General features: G+C 56.1%; 4 protein-coding genes across 6 annotated transcripts; all 4 read left to right on the top strand.

Moving 5' to 3' along the window:
- Positions 1-3,985: 3,985 nt before the first annotated feature.
- LOC111943790 (extracellular matrix organizing protein FRAS1-like) lies at positions 3,986-8,796 on the top strand. Its single transcript, XM_086867292.1, has 7 exons — positions 3,986-4,234; positions 4,330-4,453; positions 4,859-5,038; positions 6,912-7,036; positions 7,561-7,701; positions 8,294-8,526; positions 8,760-8,796. Exons 2-7 carry the CDS (start codon positions 4,399-4,401, stop codon positions 8,764-8,766), a joined length of 741 nt encoding a protein of 246 aa, XP_086723418.1. The 5' UTR covers positions 3,986-4,234; positions 4,330-4,398; the 3' UTR covers positions 8,767-8,796.
- LOC111943818 (extracellular matrix organizing protein FRAS1-like) lies at positions 8,783-12,135 on the top strand. The gene is made up of 6 exons (XM_086867293.1): positions 8,783-8,873; positions 9,875-10,025; positions 10,502-10,661; positions 10,902-11,064; positions 11,278-11,525; positions 12,047-12,135. The coding sequence occupies exons 2-5, from the start codon at positions 9,908-9,910 to the stop codon at positions 11,461-11,463; spliced, it is 627 nt and encodes a 208-aa protein (XP_086723419.1). The 5' UTR covers positions 8,783-8,873; positions 9,875-9,907; the 3' UTR covers positions 11,464-11,525; positions 12,047-12,135.
- LOC147648658 (extracellular matrix organizing protein FRAS1-like) lies at positions 11,640-14,174 on the top strand. Its single transcript, XM_086869824.1, has 6 exons — positions 11,640-11,679; positions 11,983-12,390; positions 12,642-12,802; positions 13,181-13,328; positions 13,425-13,630; positions 14,086-14,174. The coding sequence occupies exons 1-6, from the start codon at positions 11,640-11,642 to the stop codon at positions 14,158-14,160; spliced, it is 1,038 nt and encodes a 345-aa protein (XP_086725950.1). The 3' UTR covers positions 14,161-14,174.
- LOC147648657 (extracellular matrix organizing protein FRAS1-like) lies at positions 14,151-20,267 on the top strand. Of its 3 annotated transcripts, XM_086867289.1 has the most exons (12): positions 14,151-14,240; positions 14,696-14,897; positions 15,521-15,708; positions 15,870-16,149; positions 17,071-17,221; positions 17,526-17,633; positions 17,800-17,959; positions 18,289-18,410; positions 18,498-19,167; positions 19,479-19,503; positions 19,629-19,757; positions 19,841-20,267. In XM_086867289.1, exons 1-7 carry the CDS (start codon positions 14,229-14,231, stop codon positions 17,915-17,917), a joined length of 1,059 nt encoding a protein of 352 aa, XP_086723415.1. In that variant the 5' UTR covers positions 14,151-14,228; the 3' UTR covers positions 17,918-17,959; positions 18,289-18,410; positions 18,498-19,167; positions 19,479-19,503; positions 19,629-19,757; positions 19,841-20,267. The 3 variants fall into 3 exon arrangements, with proteins under 3 accessions (XP_086723415.1, XP_086723417.1, XP_086723416.1); XM_086867290.1 differs by lacking the exon at positions 14,151-14,240 and having other exon boundaries at positions 14,832-14,897; positions 15,051-15,708; positions 18,498-20,267; XM_086867291.1 differs by lacking the exons at positions 17,526-17,633; positions 17,800-17,959; positions 18,289-18,410; ... (2 more) ...; positions 19,629-19,757; positions 19,841-20,267 and having other exon boundaries at positions 15,870-15,921; positions 16,050-16,149; positions 17,071-17,159.
- Positions 20,268-20,837: the final 570 nt, after the last annotated feature.

Below are 20,837 nucleotides of genomic sequence, written 5' to 3'. Positions count from 1 at the left end.
TGCCCCTCTCGCCAGACTCCCGTCCCCTTCTCCGGCCCTCTCTATTGCCCTGGTCCCGCCTAAAAGGCCCCCGCAGAGCCTCTATCGGAGCGCCCCAGCGGCACTCGGGGCAGGGGGCGGGGAGGGGCGTAGCCACCAGCTCGCCCGGGTGTGGTGCCAGCTCGCAAAGCTGCGATGGCAGCGCGGAGCAGGGAGCGGCGGTGGGGAAGGCGTGCACAGCTCGCTGCGGGCTCTGAGCGCCTCTTCCCTCGCAGCGGTTCCTCTTCTGCGAGGACTTGGACTGCCCGATTAGGTGCTGGCCGAGGTAAACACCTTAGCAAAATACCTAAGTGCCCGCCCCTCGCCTGCTGCGGGTCCGCTGCTCACCGTCCTTCTCCCCGCAGTCCGTCCGTGAAGCTGAAACTGATCTGCCGCCCGCCACTGCTGCTATTCTTAGCCGCCGGCCTGCACGGCCGCCGCTCCTTTTAGCGCAGTGTCCCTGCTCCCAGCCGTGTCACTTTACACACTTAACGCTATTTCACCCCTCCCTGCTATTTACAGACACCGCCCCGCTCACTCCCTCCCCAGGCTCGGCAGCCGCGGAACTGCCGTAGCTCCCGCTGCCGCCTCCCCCCCGTCACCCAGCGGAGCGGGGCAGGGCCCCGGTCGGGGCACAGCGGCAGTACCGCTCTGTGCCCACAAGAGCTCAACATAACATAACTGACTCAAAGGCAGCTCACACAAGAAGGGAAAGAGGAAAGAAAAAAACATCTGCGGAGCTCAAAAGCAGAAACTCTCTATCTGTGTGCACTAACATCCATGATTTTTTACATTTCCATTTTTTCTTTACATTTGACTTCATCCCCAACAGTTGTCTAAGAAATAATGTTATTAAATCTTTGTTTCTCTTGGTACACCTTGAAAACTTGGTGTTGCTCTGTATGTGTGGCTTTGGCCACGCTTGTGGACATGTAAAGTCAGTACTTGGAGTCTTCTGGACACATAATGGGAAAAGTGTGTCGGAGTGGATAAATTGCTGTTCTGTACATCTGTAGTGGTGCTGAGTTTTCCTTTGGTTAAGGAGACCTTAACCACGTTCACTGTGGGGAAAGCTGATGGACTCCTGACTGCAGGGCTGGGGTGATGGTTCTGCCTTCTGCATGCCTTTCCTTTGTGGACACAAACCAGTGCAAAAGCAAGGTCCTGAAGCAACCGGGATCCTCCTGAGAGGGCCACTCCGTTCCAGCAGCAGTGCTGAACACACTCCCCCTCCTCTCCCAGTCCTGGCCAGCGCTACAGCAGGCAGAGGAGGGAGCTGCCTGGGGAAAATGGAATCTTGGCCCTGCTCCACCAGGTACCAACCTCTTCCTCTGCTAGACAATGTGCCTTCACACAAAAGACGAGTCCCCAAAGGATGGGCCTTGCAGGCTCTTGCCTTGGAGTGGGAGCAGCTCCACCCTGCTTTTATTCTGGTGGCAGCTTGCTTCCTCCCAAGGTAGACACTGGTGCTCCCAGGGTGAGCACTCCCGGTGGAATGGCCAGGCCTCCCAGCCCTGCAGTTTAAAAAGGAGCACAGACACACACACAGAGAGAACCATGGACAGGTGAGAAAGAAATGCTCCGTGAGGCGAGGCTGGCTTGAACAGCTGCATCCTGGGCATTGCTTTGTTGTCTCCCATCACCCAGCTCTGCAGCCAAGAGGCCCCTGTGGTCTGTAGCACCCGCTTGGTGCACGTGGGACCGCTCGGGAAGGCGGCCAGAGCAGGACGTGCTGGGGACCCGGGTGCAGCAGCCACGTAGAAATGCTGTGAGGTCCAGAGACACCGAGCGGTACGGCCAGCCCGGGTCACAGCCACGCTGGAAGGGGAGCGGGAGCTGAGAGTATGGGATGGGGTCATACTTTGTTCCAAGGCAGGTAAATTCCCCACCATTTTTCCTTGTTATTTTGAACTCTAACAGCATCAAACACTTTGTGCTTCTCTGCGTTTAACATACAGTTTTCCAGTGAGTTGGCTGCTCACGGTTTTTCTCTGTTTCACCACAAAATTGGTTGTAAGATCTTTTGGATCAAATCCCAACATCTCCCTTTACTCGTGGATTAGGAAGGAAAATGTTGAAATATCCCGAATTTCACCCCAAAAGCCTCCCAGGATTTCCTCCCAAAATCCCCCAATTTTCACCCCAAATCCCCAAATTTCAGCGCCAAAATCCCCCAGGGTTTCACCCCAAAATCCATCCTGCGAGTCCAGAGTTTCTGGAACCAGTCCGGTGGTTCTAGACTATTCTGCTGGACCCCGCTCGGTGCTGAGGTTCCAGATCACCCAGGACAGTCCAAAACACCGGGAGAACCTCAGCAGCCTTCAGGACCCCCGGGATGGATCCAGAACCTTCTGGAAGACAATCAGCACCCTCAGGATGGATCCAGGACCTCCTGGAAGATGCCCAGGACCCTCAGGATGGATCCAGCACCATCTGGAAGGCACTCTGCAACATCGGGACACATCCTGCACCATCGGGTAGGCACGCAGCACAATCGTGACGGATCCAGCACCTTCTGGAAGGTGCTCAGCATCCTTGGGACGGATCCAGCACCCTCTGGAAGGCGCTCAGCACCCTCGAGATGGTGCTGAGCACCCTCAACACTCATCCTGCACCCTCGGGATGGTGCTGAGCACCCTTGGCATGGTGCTGAGCACCCTCAGCATGCTCAGCACCATCCCGAGGGTGCTGAGCACCATCCCGAGGGTGCAGGATGAGTGTTGAGGGTGCTCAGCACCATCTCGAGGGTGCAGGATGAGTCCCGCGGTTGCAGGATAAGTCCTGAGCGTGCTCAGCACCATACCGTGGGTGCTCAGCGCCGTCTCGAGGGTGCTCAGCACCATCCCGAGGATGCAGGATGAGTACCGAGGGTGCTCAGCACGCTCGGGACTCATCCTGTACCTTCTGGAAGGCGCTCAGCACCCTCGGGACCTTTGATCCTGTTCCCTTTGATCCCATTACCTTTTTTCCCAATTTCCGTTTCTCCCATAATTCCCTTTTTTTTCTTTATTCCTGGTTTGTTGTTTTCTTTCCCGTTTTTTTTTTTCTCCCGATTTCCAGTGTTTTTTTCTTTATTCCCGTTTTTTCCCCCAGTTCCCGATTTTCCCCCAATTCCCGTTTATTTATTGTGCCGGTGTTAGCAGCGGGGCAGAGACAGGCGGGGGCCGTGTGCCGGCGTCGGGCGGCTGCGGTGGTGGACGCGGGGACGTGAAGACGCACGGCGGGGACCGGACAGCGGCTGGGCCGGGCGGTGGCAGAGGCGACGCGGCTGTCAGCAGTTGTAGAGCCGGGGCCCCGTGCCCGTCCTTGCTCTCCCCCCCGCGGCTTGAGAGGCCGGTACGGAGGGCGGTGGAAAAGCTGCGGCTGCGAGCGGGCACGGGGCAGCCGCGGGCGGCGGCAGGAGCATCGGCGATAGAACCTGTGACTGCGCATGCGTGGATGACGTCAGCGCCGCAGGGCAGCATGGGGGAGTGGTGTGGGACGGCGCGACTTCCGAATGGGCCCCGGCGGCACCGCTGAGAGCGGCGTCGCTGAACGGCGGCGGCGGCGGCGGGAACGGCGACTGCACGGCTGCCGGGAAAGCGGAGCCCGCGGGGCGCCATAGGCGGCGCGGGCGGCACGGAGCGGCTGTAGGGGAGCGGAGCGTGCCGGAACTGGGGTAGGAGTAACGAGGGCCGCGCGGTCGAGGGGCGGGGGCGCGCCGCTCTAAGCGGGCGGGAAGGGAGGGACGCCTGTGGGGACAGAGGGAACGGGGGCCGTGAGGGCAGAGCCGGGGGCGGGCAGGGCGGGGATTGCGACACCGGTGACGAGGCTGGGGGGGGTGTGGAACACGGAGCGGGGAGCTCGCCGGTTGCCACGTCGGAGACGGGAGAGGGATGAGGATGGGGAAGGGGAGGGGGCGCCGCGGGATCCGCCGTGGGGTTTGGGGACATAGGAACAGACCGCGAAATCACGGGGGCTGGGGCAGGTGGGGCAGGGAGGCAAGAAGGGGATAACACACTCTTAACATCCTGGACCTGATGATCCCTATGGGTCCCTTCCAGTTTGGGATATTCCATGATTCTGTGATTCTTTATGAGAGAGGGAGGGAAAGAAGTAAGATTAGAGCAGAACCCTGTATCATTGAACAGATGTTAAAACAGCTCTCTCAGCAGGAGAAAAAGAATAAAGAGAGAAAGTTGTGAAACCCAAATTCTGGAGCTCTGTCAAGCCCCAGGTGCCTCAGCTGATGGGGTCAGCCTGCTTCCAAAGTAAGAATTAGAAGCTGCAGCCTGTAAGGAAGCATCTCTTTTCTGCTGTCCCTCTCTCCAGGGCATGTGGTGAAAATGCCAGCCACAGGAAAGGGATCCTGGTGGAAACTTCCCCTTCACCTTTGATGTGATGGATGCAGATGGCAACAAACTGATGGACCGGGTTTTTTACATCCATGTCATAGGTAAAAGGCAGTTATGCTTTCTTTGCTGCAGCGCTCAGGGCTGCTCCCAGATTCCATCCCACATGTACTGCAAGGCGAAATGTAATTCTTGAGACTCGGTTTTGATGCGCCGTCAATTCCAAGGCCTTTGAAGTGAGGGGCACGGGGAGATTTTGCAGATGTAAGGGTTCATTCTTTGGCTTCTGACAAACTCAGTGAAAAGGTAGAAAAATTCCCCTTAGTATCTTTCACATTTTGTTGAGATCGTCTATAAGACATTATAATGTTATCAACCCCGATCAATGGCAAGGCCTAAAGTTCCTGGTTTGGAATTATCAAAACATTTGTGCGTGTGTTTTGTTTTCCTGCCCAAGCACCCACGGGAAGAAGCATCTCCTAACTCAGCTTTGTGTTTAACCCTTCCAGAGGACAGATTTCCCCCCTCCATCATCACTAACGAGGGGCTGGTGTTGGATGAGAACTCGGCAAAGACAATCAGAACCCTCCAGCTCTCGGCCACTGACCAGGACAGCGAAGCCTCCCAGCTCCAGTTGAAGGTCACCTGGCAGCCACAGCTGGGGCATCTGGAGCACGTGGCTTCCCCAGGTGAGCTGGGAGGTGTTGGGCTCTCACAGCAGCAAAATGCTGGAGGCTTTTGAGCCCTAAACATTCATTGCAGGAAAAACATGCCCAGAGGCAGCGACACACAATTCCAGTTCCTGTTAGAAATCAAAGCTAAAATAAATGAGCCCAGAGGGTTAGGGAATAAGGTGAGTGGAGGCAGAGCAGCCCAATAATCCCAGTTTAGGATTTATTCAGCCTCTGGGCCAGTTTCTGGCCCTACTGCTGCTTCTGCAGTAGGTTTTCCTTTTCTCCCAGGAAAACCTTTGGCCTTTGCTGTGAACAGCAAAGAATCCATCCCTTAATGTCCTTGGGAACGGCTCATCTTGGTGCACAGACTGTCCTCCTTGGTGCTTTCTGTCCTCCTCTTGGCCAGTATGTCCCTTGATCCCTAAAGCCCAGCCTGTTTCCCTAAGCTGTGCTGTGGAGAGAGGAAGGGAACCGTCTACTGAGTTTAACAGGAAGCGATGTTGGGGTGTGATGGTTGTGCTGGATAATGAACTCTGGTTGTTCAGGGAAGGGGGTTGGTCAGTTCTGCAGATGTGATCTGAATTTCAGAGCTGCCTTTCGTGCCTGCTGACTGTGCGAGTGTGCTGCCTCTCCCTGATGAATTAATCTTGATCTGTGGTGTCATAAAATACGCTCTTCTGATTTTATTATATTCATCTAAGGTTGTATTTCTTCTTAACTTTATATTTCTCGTTAACGTGAGATGAAAGCGGAAATATCTGCTCTGTGTTTTCAAGATGCAGACGGTCCCTGTACAGCTCAGTTTGGGTGTGTGGTTTGCCTCATCTTCTCACAAAAACATGTTGAAAGGGCAGGAATAGTGAATGAGTTATAATAAGCAAACTACTCCCTGCTGTGAGAGTAAATTAAAAACTTGCAGTATCTTTGTCTAAATTGCAAACTAACCAGCGAATTTTGTACTTGGGAGACTTGAATTAAGGGCTTTATTCCTCCTGTTATTTAAAATCTGATGATGATTCTGATTTCTCTGCTTTTTCATGTCTGTGAGGGACCAATAAGGCTACCGAGTCACAGACTGAGAAGTAGCTGTAATGATTCAAATGACCTAAACCTAAGGAGAGAATACTGAAGTGTTCAAAAGAGAACCCAAACCTTTCCAGCTGATGAGCTCTGAGGAAATATTAGCTGATCGTTGCATTGTGGCTCATTTATTTAAATCAGATCCTGGTGTCTTCTGTAGTGTGGCCAGCACTTGTCAGCAGCCATTTAGTGTGATATATTGGTGTCAAACTTCTTGTCAGGATGTTGGTTGACAGCAGCAGTAAAAACTGTTGAACGTAGCAAAGAGATTTAAAAATGCTCAAGTGTTTTTTAAAATGCTTGTCAGGTACCTTTCTGTGGCTGTGTCACACCTAATGGGCTGTAAAGATGTCACTATAAATCAGTGCTGAAAATGGGACTGGGTACTAAATGCAGGGGTATAAGGAAGGGCAGAGAGGAGAGATCCTTGGAAGGCATTTTGGAAAACTGCTGTGAGGCCAGGAGGCCTTCGGTTCATCCCCAGCAATGCCACGGTTGGCTTAGTCCTGCCCAGCAGCGACAATCCAAGTGTTACATGGACAGTTTTTCTCCCAGCTTCTCTGCCCCAGGAGGCCCACTCCCAACAGGAGGAGATGAAAAGAAGCCTGGACTTCTTTTTGAGAAGGAAATTTTAGGAGGCTCTGTGCCAGCTAAATCCCTGGCTCAGCTGAGGGTTCACGGGGCAGCCTGCCTTGGATCAGAACCAGCCAAAACCGAGTCCTCATGCCTAAATATGTCCTGCTTCCCGTAGTTTTTCCCTGCCTTGCTCTTTCTGCTGCACATTTCCTCCCTGTTGTTCGTTTTCCAGGGACAAGAATTAGTTCCTTCAGCCAGGCAGACTTGGCCTCTGGCAGCATCCAGTACATCCACACCAGTGAGGAGGAAAAGCACACGGATGCCTTCACCTTTTCTGTGTCTGATGGGACAAACGAGGTCAGTCCCAGCCTGACTTTTGCCTGAGTGGGCAGATGTGGCTGTTCCTCCTTCTCCTGCTGTGGGATTTCCCACATCGCTCAGGTCAGGGAGGGAGGAAGGCCTGTGCAGGGAACAGGGAGCCACCTGCCCTGTGGGCTCACCAAGAGCTGGGTGCCTGGTTTTCAGCTGCTTGCCAACTGTTGCTGGAGCTCAGCTTTGATCCAGTGCACTGACAGCGTAGTGACGACAGCCAGCCCCTGGAGAAATGCCTTTTTCCTGCTTTCTGAAAGAGAAGAAGTCTAGCTGCACATAGAGGGAGAGGAGCAAAACTGAGTGAGAGAGGGAGGGAAAGTGGATGTCCGTAAATATCACAGAAAGAGGGAGAATTAATGAGTGGGGAGGGATAAAGAAGTGATCTGGGCTTAGCAGCTCAGACAAGGCTGAAATGAAGAGACCCAAACTGGGGATCGCTGTGCTCTTGCGGTGAAGTCACACTCTTGGAAGGCTGAATTTGGCAAGGGAAGCTTTTCTTCCTGTCCCAGGTGAGCCAGACATTTGACATCACCATAAACCCCGTGGATGACTCCTTGCCCATCGTGCAAATCTTTGGGATGACAGTTCAGGAAGGGGTGAGAAAAACCATCACGGAGTTTGAGCTCAAAGCGACAGATGCTGACACAGAGGTAAGGCAGGACCACCCCCAGCCTCCTTGCTCCCCTCTTGTGCTGCACATCTGGGCTTGTGTTTAAAGACTTAATGCTGAATTTATGCTCAGCATGGATGGAAATGGCACTTCCTCTTCTTCCTGGGTCTGGCCAGAGGCTGAGCTGTCGAACACTGGCTCTATCTCACTGCTGTTTCCCCTGCAGCGAGAGATCTGGCTGCCTGAGCCAAAATCCTGCCCCCAAGGTTTTTGCCCTGGCAGAAGTGGCAAGGGACACACTGCCCGGAATGGCTGCAGGACTGGGGGCTGCTCTTGTGTTCGTGGAGCAGGCACAGGGGTGGGTGGGAGCTGTCTCAGACCAGCTGAAGCAGGAATTCGGTGGGATGTGCCTTGTTTTATAGGGAGACACCTACAAAACAAAATCCCTTGGGAGAGGGACAAGGACAGGGCGGGGCTCAGGGGGAACCAGGAATGTTCTGTGCTAACCCTTGTGTTGGGAACACCAACGCAGGGGAGCTGCCTGGCCAGAATCCCTGTCCGGGCCTCCTGAGCTGGAAGGGCAGTGTCCTGAGGTCGTGTCCCCAGCTTTGCCCCTCCATGTCCGGGCACAGGTGGAGTCCCTGACGTTCGGGGCGGTGCAGCCGCCCCGGCACGGGCTGATGGAGCGCAGCGGCCGCGGGCAGCGTCCTCTGCAGGCCACCACCTTCACCAGGGATGACATCACATCTACCAGAAGCGCGGCAGCTGCAGGCACGGCGGCGGCAGCGCGCTCAGGGACCGCTTCACCCTCACCGTCTCCGACGGCACCAGCCCCCTCTTCGTGGTGCAGGAGGGAGGGAAGAAGGTCAGGGAGGAGAAGGGATGGGAGGGGGCCTTGGGAGCTCACAGGGAGGTGCCTCCTCTCGGGGCAGGGGGGACTGAGATGCTGACTGAACGTTCTCGGTCACGTCTTTGCTTCTTCCCCTCCCTGCAAACTCTGCCCTTGGTGCCAGCAGAGCCGAAGGGAGCCGAGCTGGTGACGTGGTGGCTGAGGCTCTGACTCGCACAGTAACCCCCGTGTCTCTGAACTGGTGTCAGGTGGTGACGGCAGCACCGCAGCGCTTCCAGGTGGACATCCTCCCTGTGGATGACGGGACACCCAGGGTGGTCACCAACCTGGGCCTGCAGTGACTGGAGTACACGGATGGCAAGGTAACAGCTGCCTGGCCTCAGCTTGGGCTGCTTCTCAGGCTGCTCCAGGAGAAGGGGCTTCGCAGGAGAGCATCCTCATCCTTCAGCACTTTGATTTTTGGGATGGAGAATACCCTCCCCAGGGTACATTTTTAGCTTTGCTGACGGTGGAGATGTCTTGATGATGTGCGGCAGAGATAGATGGCTTTCCAAGGATACGGTGCAGGAGTTTCTTGCTGTGAAACAAATGCCTTTGTTGTGCTGAAATCCAAACAAAACCCCATAAAACTCTCAGCTTGTTTCTGAGGAGCCAGCACTAACTGCAAAGCAACACTTTGGTTCTTCCCAGAAAAAAATGAGTGGAAAACGCTGTAGTAAGAAATTGCATTAAGAAATGGCTATCTCAGCTCAAACTCCTCACTTCAGGAAAAGCACTCCTGCTCCTCGAGCAGCTCAATTTTCTCTCTTTCTCCTGCTGTCAAAAACATTCTGCTTTTGAAGAGAAAGCAAAATGTGGTAGAACTGAATCAGATCCACCTGAGGGCATTTGAAAAGTGCTCTCCTGGAGGCTCTCCAAGGCTGTGCGAACTGTCTTGAGTGAGTCCTTCAATCTGAGGCTGTTTGCAGATGTTTTATTGCCAAGCAGGGCCTCATCTGAGCGTCAGCACAGCTCGTGGAACAGAACTTTCTAAGTTAAACCCAAAGATTTGTCCTAGCTTTTAGCCCCAGCTAAATAAGGCTGGGCAGCTGCTTTGGAATTTGCTTTTCTTTGAGCCACATCTGTCTTCTTAATTAAACTAAACCTGGCTTAATTAAACCAGATGCGAGGCAAAATTTGAATCTTTGTTGTGTTGTCAAACACGTTGTGGGATATCTCAGTTCAAGGCCGCTCTGTGCTTTCACATCCCTAGATTTTCCCTTTGTCTGTTTTAACAGAGGGATGGTCGGGCTTTTTGTGTGAACAATCAGACTTGCACTGCTGGAGCTTCAGTTTGACTCCCTTGGTTTTGGCTTTAATCCAGGCCACCAATCTCATCACTAAGAAGGAATTACTGATGACAGATCCTGACACAGATGACGAACAGCTGATCTATGAGATAACAGCCGGTCCCAGAAATGGCCACGTGGAGAACAAGCTGAAGCCGGGCACAGCTGTGACCACCTTTACACAGGGTATGGAGCTGGGCTGTGTCCTGCTGCTTTTTTCCATCACTTGATTCAGTTTGTTAAAATAAGGGAAAAATAGGTGTGAGGGGAGAAGACAAGGGGCAGATCTCCAAAGTGTGTTGACAGTAAGCATTGAACTTGGCTGTCAGTTGCAGAAATCCTGTAATTTCTTGGAGACACCAACCTGTGTCCTGCAGCTTGTCCCAGGTTCTCCAGGCTTGTTAGAGCTGGAGCTGTGACTTGGGGCAGTGAAGAGGGGTTATAGATCTTGCAGGAGGTGTTCATCACAGTGGTGTGGCTAGCTGTGCAGAGCCAGCAAAATGTGGGGAGAGTTCACTCTTGCGGGGCTGAGGGAAGGGGAGGTGAGGGGGTAACTGCTCCCTGTGATCCTCGCTCCATGTGGCCGTGCAGACCCACACTGCTCATCTCCAAAGCTGCCTTGGGATTTCTGTCCCAACTCCTTGGACGTTCCCTCCCGGCAGAGGATGTGAACCAGGGCCTCATTCGGTACGTGGCGCACGAGGAGATGGTCCAGGAGACCGCGGACAGCTTTCAGTTCCTAGTGAAGGACAGCAAACTCAACGTGGTCAGCGGCAACGTCTTCCACGTCCAGCGGTCCCTTCTCAGCTTTACTCACGGCAGGTAAGTGGCACGAGGGGCACTTGGCTGGGGGCTGGGCTCTTAGCTGAGCTCCCTGCAGCATGGGAAGGCAATTCTGTCAGTGAGGAGAGGGGCCTAAAGCGTGGAGCAGCTGCCCCGCGCCCAAGTCCCCGGTTGTTATTGTTCCTCGGATCTCCCAGGGAGGCCACGCTCACCCCCGCAGCCCCGCACGGGGTTTGCTCCCCAGCCCGTTACCTGTGTGTGCTCGATCCCTTTTTCCAGCTACGAGGTCAGGGAGAGCGCCGGCTCCGTCAGCGTCGCCGTGAGGCGGGTGGGGAACCTCAACCGGTACAGCATTGTCCTGTGCCGCACCGAGCAGGGAACGGCCACCGCTGGAGCCGCATCACGGCCCGGGGAGCAGGACTACGTGGAGTATGCGGGGCAGGTGGGTGGGCCCGACCACACCTGCCTCACACAGAGCCTGGAGGAAAGAACAGACAAAAAGTGCTAAAAACACCGAGGAGGGTGTGTTTTATTCCTAAAGTCACGCGAGTTATTTGCTGTCAGAAGAGGGAACGCCTCAGAGCAGGGTGAGACGGGAAGGACGGGAAGCTCCAGAGCCCGGTCCAAGGACAGCAGCCGGATTTCTGCCTTCCAGGTGCAGTTCGAGGAGCGGGAGGACACCAAGGCCTGCCACCGTCACCATCAACGACGACGACGTGTTCGAGGGCACGGAGAGCTTTTCCGTAGAGCTCAGCATGCCGGCCTACGCCCTGCTGGGGAACGTCACCCGGGCCACCGTCACCGTCGCGGACCCCGAGGACGAGCCCACGCTGCAGTTTGACGGGAACGCCTTCCATGTCAGCGAGAGCGCCGGCTTGCTCTCGGCTCCCGTGCAAAGGAAAGGTGGGTCGGGCTGGGCAGGACATGCTGAGCCCCATGGGAGGGCCATGGGGGAACCCTCGTGACAGAGAGCGAGCCCTTGGGCTGTGCCTGCTTGTGGTTTTGGGGTCTTCTCCGATGTTATGTGGCACGACTGTGAAACGTCAAGCTACACGCAGTGTGTTTGTTCCTGTCTCTGCTGTTAAAGCTTCTTGGGTTTGGATTTGTTTCAGCTCCCAGCAGGAGCAAACCCTTGTATTTGTTTGCTGCTTCTCTGTGACCTAGACAGTGTTTTATGTGGACCCTGTCACTGGGCTGCATGTTAATAGGCAAGTGCCACCGGTTTTCTGAGTGTGGATTTAGGAGCATGCCTGGAAGTCATGTCTAAGCCAGCTGCCATGCAAGTTCAGGAGCAGGGACGGTGTTCTTTTTCATTCCTCGCCCTCTTTTCCGAATGCTGCTTTATTTTTTAAGTGACCAGTATCTCCAGCAAACAGATTAAAAGTATTTCCACAGATCTATGGAGTTTCCCTGTTGCTTCCTAGGGGATGCCAGCAGCACCGTGTCTGCATCTGCTACACCGTCCCCCAATCGGCCAAGGGCAGCAGCCTTCACGTGCTGGAATCCGGCTCCGACTTCAAGTCCCGGGGGCTGTCGGATGAGAGCCGCCTCATTTTGGGGCCAGGTGTCACCCTGGTGACCTGTGATGTCACTCTGATCGACGACAGCGAATATGAAGAGGAAGAGGAGTTTGAGGTGGTGCTGGCCGACACCTCGAACAGCGCCCGCATCGGCAGCCGGGCTTCAGCCAACGCGGTCATCGCCGGTCCCAACGACGCCTCCACGCTGTTCCTGGGGAATGCCACCTTTACTGTCAGCGAGGCTGCAGGTGAGGAGCAGGTGGTCGTGTTGGGATGCTCACTGTAGAAGCTTTCACCACCAGGAGGTGCCAGAAGGAGCGATTCGGGGCACAGCAGAACTTCAGAGATGTGCGGATGGGCTCTGGTTCCCTGTGTGCCCAGGGGGAGCCTGGGGGCAGGAGCAGTGCTGCAGGGCAAGGCAGGGGTTTGTGGAACGTGGCTGCTCTCTCAGTTTGTGCTCTCTCAGTTTGTTCTCTCTCATGTGCACGTGCTGCTGCAGGACACATTGAGATCCCAGTGCTCCGGCAGGGACCCGACCTCTCCACGCCCACGTCGGTGTGGTGTGCCACTCGGACGTCAGACCCGCCCTCGGCCAGCCCGGGAGTTGATTATGTCCCCAGCTCCAGAAAAATAGAGTTCAGGCCAGGCAAGACAGAAGAGGTGAGGAGCCACTTGGATTCCTGCTGGGTCTGCTTTGCCTGGTGACACTTGTCTTGTGTTTCTGTGCATATCTAGCATTTGTTTTGAATATCCTCGCTGGGCCACTTGAGAACTATTAATGAGTCTGCTAAGCACAGACTCCCATCCCATCAGCACTCCAGCCAGGAGAGATTTGGCCGTGCCACCTCTTCCATGATAAGGATGGCTGCCCTGTTCTCTGAAATGATAAGCTGGATTCACGTAGAACGTTCTTTGCATTGATTAATGGATTCAGAAAACCCAGTGACATAATGGCTTTACACTAGACTGCCAGATGTGAGTGCTGAGAGGGATGAAAGCTTTATACGTCTAACAGCAGGAATTCCACTTTCCTCCCAGTTCTGCCCCCTGACAATCCTGGACGATGCTCAGTACCCAGTGATAGAAGGGCTGGAGACATTTGTTGTTTACCTCAGCTCCCCCTACGGAGCCGAGCTGGCAAAGCCGTTCCAGGCTGTCGTGGCCATTAACGACATTTTCCAAGACGGTAAGTTACCCCTGGCAGCTCTATCTGCTCTGTTCTGGCCCCTTGGCTCCCTGAGGATCCTCAGCTCTGCTGGGCTCTGTTTCTGCCCCTCTGCAGTGCCCAGCATGCAGTTCACCAAGGACACCTACACGGCCAAGGAGAAGGAAGGGACCCTGCACATCCCCATCTTCCGCACGGGGGACCTGAGCTACGAGTCCTCCGTCAGGTGCTACACGCGGAGCCAGACGGCGCAGGTCACGGAGGACTTCGCGGAGAGGAGGGATGCAGAGGAGTCTCGCGTCACCTTCTTCAAAGGGGAGAAGGTGAGCTGGACCTGCCTCGTGGGGGAGCGAAGAACCGGTGCTGGGAGAGAGGTTCACGTCTCCTCCTCGGCTCTCTGTCGTCAGAGGGAGCTGGCAGAGTTGTCCAGGCTGGTTTCAGGTGGCACAGATTCTTGTCCTAGCAGCGTGAGCCACTCTGAAGGGGCTGTGCGTTTCATGCTGAAACTGGTTACGTTATGAAATGTAAATGTGATGCATCAGGAGGACTCAGGGTTGTTCTACAGAGAGCTGTGGGATTGTGGAAAGAGATGTCTTTGCTGATGTGTCTCCTCCTGTAACAGGCTGTGCTTTGTCCACACTGAAGTAGCAGCCCTAAAAATAGAAGGGTTTCTTCCAGGATGGACAGCAACCCTGGATAGTGAGGCACAGCCTGGCCTTTACGGGGCTTTATCAGATGTATCAGTGTGCGCTGCTTTCTCCTCTTCACTTGGCTGTAGGTGAAGAACTGCAGCGTCCACATCAGTGATGACTGCCTTCGAACCAGAAGAGCAGTTCCAGGTCTATCTGAGTAGCCCCCTTGGAAACCATTGGAGCGGAGCTCGGGTTGGGAAGATGGACGTGGCAACCGTAACTGTCACCAATGAGGAAGATGGTGAGTGAGGCTGCTCTGCAAGGATGTCCTGCTGCTTCCCAGGGAGTCGGCACAGTCCCAGGGCTGCAGTGAATGCCTTCGGTGCCGTGGTCACAGCCCTGTGCTGGGCTGAAGGGAGGGCTTGGCTAAGAGAGCTCAGACGCACCACCTCTCCTGTTTCCATTGCTGGAAGTTGCTGTGCTTCTCCTGGGAGATGTTCCTCTCCCTCCACAGCATCACAGCCTGGAGAGATCTGTGGGGGGAGAAGAGGGATGCCAGGGATGGGAGAATCATTTGCCATCCTCTGTAACCCAACGCCCTCGTTAAGTTCTGCCCTAAGTCACACCCAAGCCTTTTTGGCCCCTGCTTTGAGGAGCCCCTCGCTCCGAAGGCGTGTAGACGAGTCTGAAAGGAGCTGAGCTGAGCCAGTCAGGGGTGCAAACCCGGAGCTTTTCCCCTCCCTGCTGTGCCTGCAGCCCCCAGCATCGAGTTCGAAGAGGCCGCGTACCAGGTGCCGGGAGCCGCCGGGCCCGGAGGGAGTGGCTGTGCTGAACATCCCGGTGATCCGCAGAGGTGACCAGAACAGAACCTCCAAGGTGCGCTGCAGCGCCCGCGACGGCTCGGCACAGGCCGGCGTGGATTACTACCCCAAGAGTTGGATGCTCAAGTTCAGCCCAGGTGAAGGGGCCTGGCGGGGAGGGTCTGAGGTGGGGATGCGACCAGGGACGTTTTGTGCGCGCCAGGGACTTCCAGGAGGTTTGGGAAAAGCCACTGGAAAAGCATGAAGTTTGCTGTAATGTTGTTACTCAAAATTAGCTGATGTGTTTAAAGGAAGGCTGATCAGAGCAGAGGAGGAAGCGCTGGCACTTGGCAGAGTCAAGTCCTCCTGAAGGAACATAGGCCTGTGAACACCTCAGACCACGTTGCTGGACCAAGAAGCCCTCACCAAATGGCTCTGCACACTGGTGTGAGGAAGACGAGGGATGGGAATGTGCTTTGCATCCCAGATTTTTCCTTCAGGCAGCTACTACAAGACAGTCGCTATTAATCCTCAGATGGCATCTGCTAGTAAATCTGTCACCGGATCGATTGGATCAGTTGTCATAGCTGGAGTTTTATGTTTATAGTGGGCTCCTCTGGGTAAATTATTAGCAGCAATGAGTGGAAATAAAATTTATAATGCGTATTTTATCCTAATGTCTCCGTGGTCACAGCTGGGAGCAGGGTCCGGATGAGAACTTCAGAGCAGTCTCTGGTGATGAATCCACTTCTCTCTGTTTTTCTTGTACTCGCTCCCTCAGGCGTGGCCCACATCATGTTTAAGGTGGAGATCATGTCCAACGAAGACCGGGAGTGGCACGAGTCCTTTTCTCTGGTGCTGGGCCCAGATGATCCTGTGGAAGCAGTTCTAGGAGACAGCAGCACTGCCACAGTGACTATTTTGGATCAGGAGGCAGCGGGGAGCCCGATTCTCCCAGCACCTCCCGTGGTGAGTGGATGTGAGTTGGTGCCCTTCAAGCACAGAGTGGAAACCGCAGTGGGATTTGGGAAATAGAAAGTGGGGCTGCCGTGGCAACGTGGGAGGCGAGGATGGCTTTTTCCACCCTTTCCCTCGGCTCCAGCTGAGTGCTGCCCTCTGGTTTCCCACAGGTGGTCACCGTGGCTGGTCACTACGACCGCGTGGAAGAAGTGACCAAGGAGGGTGCGAAGAAATCCCCCTCCCCAGGCTACCCCCTCGTCTGTGTCACTCCCTGTGACCTTCACATCCCCAAGTACGCCCTGATGAAGGAGCGCTGCGGCGAGGCCGGGATCAACCAGTCTTCCATACAGTTCAGCTGGGAAGTGGCCGCCCCCACGGACGGGAACGGAAGCCCGCTGGCCTTTCGAGACCATCACGGACAACACGCCCTTCACCAGCGTCAACCACAGGGTACGCGGGCGGGGAGGCACCGGTGGGGCTGCGGAGATTCTGGCCTAAAAATCTCATTGGATTTGGGACTAGCTGGGAGGTCTGGGTGCTTTTCATTTATTTCATTTATTTTCCATTTCATTCATTTTCCATTTATTTTATTCTCTAAATCTTCAGAGTGCCAGGAAAATACTGGTTTCTTTTAATGTAGGGCCGTACTGGAAATACAAAACGTTCTCAGCTGGGCTCCCTTTTATAAGTTTGACTGTGTTCTCGGCCAATAGAAATGAGCAGAGGCGGCTCAGGCCATGCTCCACAACATGGGATATTTTGGCTCATTCCCTAATTAAGAGACCAGAAGCCAAAAATGTTCCTCTAGAAACGAGTGGCTTTCCCTGTTTGGGGTGTCTCACTGTCCTCTCCTGGCTGCGTTATCCACGTGCAGCCCACTCCATCTCCCCCAGGCTCTCCCATTAAATTGCTTGGACCAGCATCATCTCTCTTAATTCCTGCCAGCCTGGAACTAGTTCATGAAGTTTCCTTTTATAGCTCCAATTGTTTGCACAAATCCAGAGGAGCCGCCTGGCCGGAGAAACTGCCCAGTGGAGCATGTGGAGCCTGGCCCCAGCCAGGCTGGAACATCTCCTCGAATTCTCCAGGGCCTGCAAAGTACAGCTGCACTCTGCAGATAATAAATGGAGAGCTCTGGGAGGCCTGAGCAAGCAGAATTGCTCATTTTTAATTCACAGCCTTGGAAATCAGGGGGGTTTTGAGGTGAAATTGTGCCCAGAGTTCCTTTGTCCCATGGTCCCAGGGAGCCTTAGCACTGCCCCCGCATTACAGCGCCGGTTTGTCTGAGGTACCTGCACGTAAAGAACGTCCAGAGTCACCTCTGACTTCACTGCAAGGCGCATAACCCCCTTTCTGGGGTTTTATTGCCAGGTAAGGGACTCTGCTCAGTCCTTCCTGACAGTCCACGTCCCTCTCTACGTGTCCTACATCTGTGTGACGGCACCGAGGGGCTGGGCTTCCCCGGAGCACCGCAGCGAGATGGAGTTCTCCTTCTTCTACGACACCGTTCTCTGGAGGACAGGTGAGCCTGAGGCGCTCCAAGGGCTATGGAAGAAGTGGTTCCTTCATGTTTTCCCCTTAGCTCCTGCACTGCCCCCAGAGTCCTGAGGGAGCGGGGAACTCGGAATATTGCCTTCCTCTGTGCTTGCGGGGGGCTTAGGCAGCCGGTGGCTGACGGAGGGAGCGTGCAGCTGGCTCACTGGAGGCTGATCCCAGCTGAACCCTGCCTTGTGGAGGTGTCCCAAGCGCTTCTGGGGCTGGCAGAGCCCAGCAGAGGAGAGCGAGGGTGCTGTGTGGGCTCCCAGTGGCGCTTGCTGTCCTTGCAGGGATCCAGACGGACAGCGCGCTCTCGGCCTGCCTGCAGATAATCCCCATCTACATCCGCGAGGACGGCCGGCCGGTCATCGAGTTCAAGACGCAGGCCAAGTTCAGAGGTGAGGGCAGCGATCCTGGCAGGGACACAGAGCAGGGTCACACAGAGCTCTGCTCTGACGGCACAGGCAGCGGAACGAGTCCCCGTCCCCGCCGGGAGCCCCTCTGCCCCTGCGAGGTGGGGCCTCTCCGCGCTCTGCCTCCCGTCACCTCCTTGTCCTCCCCCAGGGCTGTTTGTCATGGAGCACCACAGCCTGCCAGGTGTCAGGTCCTCTTTGGTAACTCCAGAGCACCTGGGAGGCATCGAATTTGCCCTGCAGCTGCTGTGGAGCGCTCAGACTTTTGATTCTCCCTACCAGCTCTGGAGAGCAACCAGCTCCTACAACAGGTGAGGGCTGGGGGTGCAGTCCCCTCCAGCAGCTTCCCCCACAGCAGCACGTTCTCCCTGGCACCCCTCCAGCAGCCACGCCAGCAATAGCACGGAATGCTCAGGAGCTTGGTCAGAGCTGGAGCACCGTTGTACTGCGAGAAAAATCAGCTCAGCCTCTTGGAAAGGAATGTTTCCAGCAGTGCGGCCTGTGGATAGACTGATCCCAGAGTCACACTTGTCCCTCGGGGACTGCTGGATGACATTGCTGGGGCAAGGGAGAGGTGCTGCCCTGGGTGAAGGGCTTTGAGCTGTGCTTGGTGGCTGCAGGGTCTTCTGTCTGTTCCCAGGAAGGATTACTCTGGAGGATACACCATCTTCCTGATGCCCTGCACGGTGCAGCTCACGCCGCCGTGGGCAGAGCCTGGAGCCAAGCCCCTGCCCTGCCCTGCCCGGCTCACGCTCCCGAGCGGTAAGAGGGCAGGAGGGCAGGCTCGGCCCCTTTGGGGTGCACACCCGTCCAAACCTCATCTCCCCTTTGTTTCCTTCCTTGTCCCAGTTGCAGGTTTTTGATCCCGATCGCCTTCCGGCAGACAAACCGCCCACTTCCAGTTGTTTACTCCCTGAACACGGAGTTTCAGCTCTGTAACAACGAGAAGGTTTTTCTAATGGACCCCACCAAATCGGAAAGGTCGCTGGCAGAAATGGATTACAAGGGGGCTTTATCCAAGGGTAGGATTTACCTCTCCTCTTCTGCCTGTGCCCAGCATTTCTGCTTTCACAGCTTCCATTCCCTGGAGAGGAAAGGGCAGAACCCACGTGTAGCTTTGCCTCTTCTACAGCAGTAATTGACATCTTACAGCCCTGTGAAAGAACAGCGTGCTCTGGCACCGCGTTTTGTCACTCCCACACACCGAGCCCTTCCCAAACAACCCCAACCCTTCTGAACACGGACACTTGGCTCTGGCAGCGTTTTCCTGCTTGGGAAATTTCACCTGCCCCTCTTTGTCCCGACCTTCCCCGGGCAGATCCTGTACGGGCGCGTGCTCTGGCCCCCCGAACAAAACCTCAACGCCGCTTACAAGCTGCAGCTGGAGAAGGTCTACCTGTGCACAGGCAGGGCTGGCCACGTGCCCCTCTTCGACCCCACGGGCACCGTCTACAACCAGGGGCCCCAGTACGGCTGCATCCAGCCCCACAAGTACCTGAAGCACCGATTCCTCCTCCTGGTGAGTGCTCTGCTCCTGCTTCTTCCCGTTTGGGATTTGCTCTGGCAACCGGCAGGCGGTGGCTGCAAAGGGATGAGGAAGGGAGCCCGTGGGGGATGTTTTGTGCTGCTGCTGCTGCTGCTGCCAGCTGTGAACACCAGATCAGTTTTCCCCCACCCTTTGAGTGTGTTCCTCAATCGGTGCCCACGTGTACGTGTGGAGATGGGGCATTCGGACTAGATCCCTGACACAGGTGTTTGGTGGGGCTCTGGCTTCCAGCCTCCCTTGGGAAAGCAGACAGCATCCCTCACCACACTTCTCTGACTTTCCAGCACCGAAACCAGACAGAAGTGATGGGTAAGTATTTCCACGCTGTGCCTTTTGACTCTGCCCACTTTGCTTCCCAGCTGTCCGAGTTCCACTCGGTGAGCAGCATGCCCGGAGTTGATGGATTTACTCTCAAGGTGGATGCTCTCTACCAGGTATGGAGTACCCAGTGCTTTTGGTAGCCCAAAATGGACTCCTCTGTCCAGGACCTCCCGAACACTTGGTGAATTGTAGACTCTGGGCCTTCACACTTCACCTCTGGTACAAGAAATGAAGATGAGGATGTTAGTCCCGTAATTTCATTTTTTTTTCCCCTGAGGCACTCATGAGAAAGCTCTTTAAAAACACTTTATTCGTGTTCCTGAAGGAATTAATGCCATTGCAAAGGCAGGACACCTCGCTGGGTGGTGCGTGCTCCCGAGGAGCTCCCCTTGAACAGCGAGGTGGAGCTGCCCCGGGGCGCCCCGAAGGCGGCGGGCGGCCGCTGCTGCACCGTCAGGAACCTCCATCCACCGAGGGACAGCGGCGGCCTCTGCCAGGGCCAGGGCAGGGAAGTGAAGCAGGTGCACTTGCAAGTCATACGGGTATTTTTTTAGTCTGGTGAGGAGGGGCAGCTGTCAATTCCCCCTGCTCCCGTCTTAGCGACTGCACCGCCGCCCTTCCTCCGTGCTGCTCCAGCTCTCCCGGGCTTAACTGGGCAGGGTGGCGAAGGCATCTGCCACCCCCGTGAGCCAGCCGAGGAGCAGCCGGGTTCCTCGTTGGCCTCCGGAAGAGAGTAAAGCTAAAATACAAAACCCGCTGTGATCGGGGTGTCCCTTCTTGCGCCGCCCCGCCGGTCTCCCTCATTCCCCTGGGGCGCGGCGGGCCGGAGCCCCACGGAGCTGCTGCGCCGGGGAAGGGAAGGAGGGAGACGCGGGCGCCCAGCTCGGCTCGGGCCCCGCCGCGGCCTCGGGGCCGGCGGAGCGGGGGGCCCGGGCCGGGAGCGCTCCGGGGCTGCGGGACCGGCCGGGCCCAGGCGGGGGCGCCGCGTCCGAACCGGGACCCGCAGCGCTCCCGCAGCCGGCGCCGCCCTCCCGCCGCGATGCCGAGCCCGGGACCGAGCCCGATCCGCCCCACGGGGGAGAGGCGGCACCGCCCGGGACCGCAGGGCGGACACCCGCAGGACCCGAACCCCCGCATCCCGGCTCCGGCTGTGGGCTCCGTCACCCGCTTTCGGTCAGCCCCGTCCCGGCATCGCGGCAGGAGGGGGGAGTCGAGTCCCGGCGAGGGAGTGCCCAGTCCCCCCGGCCTTGTCTCAACCCCAATCCGGCCGTGCTCCGCCGCCCCCGAGACCCGCCACCCGGGGCCGGCCGGGGGAGAGGCGG

Source organism: Cyanistes caeruleus, chromosome Z (assembly GCF_971803275.1).
Source record: "Cyanistes caeruleus chromosome Z, bCyaCae1.hap1.1, whole genome shotgun sequence".
NCBI classification, from domain to species: Eukaryota; Metazoa; Chordata; class Aves; order Passeriformes; family Paridae; genus Cyanistes; species Cyanistes caeruleus.
The sequence above is the reverse complement of the archived record's forward strand: the minus strand, read 5'-3'. Positions and strand labels throughout refer to the sequence as shown.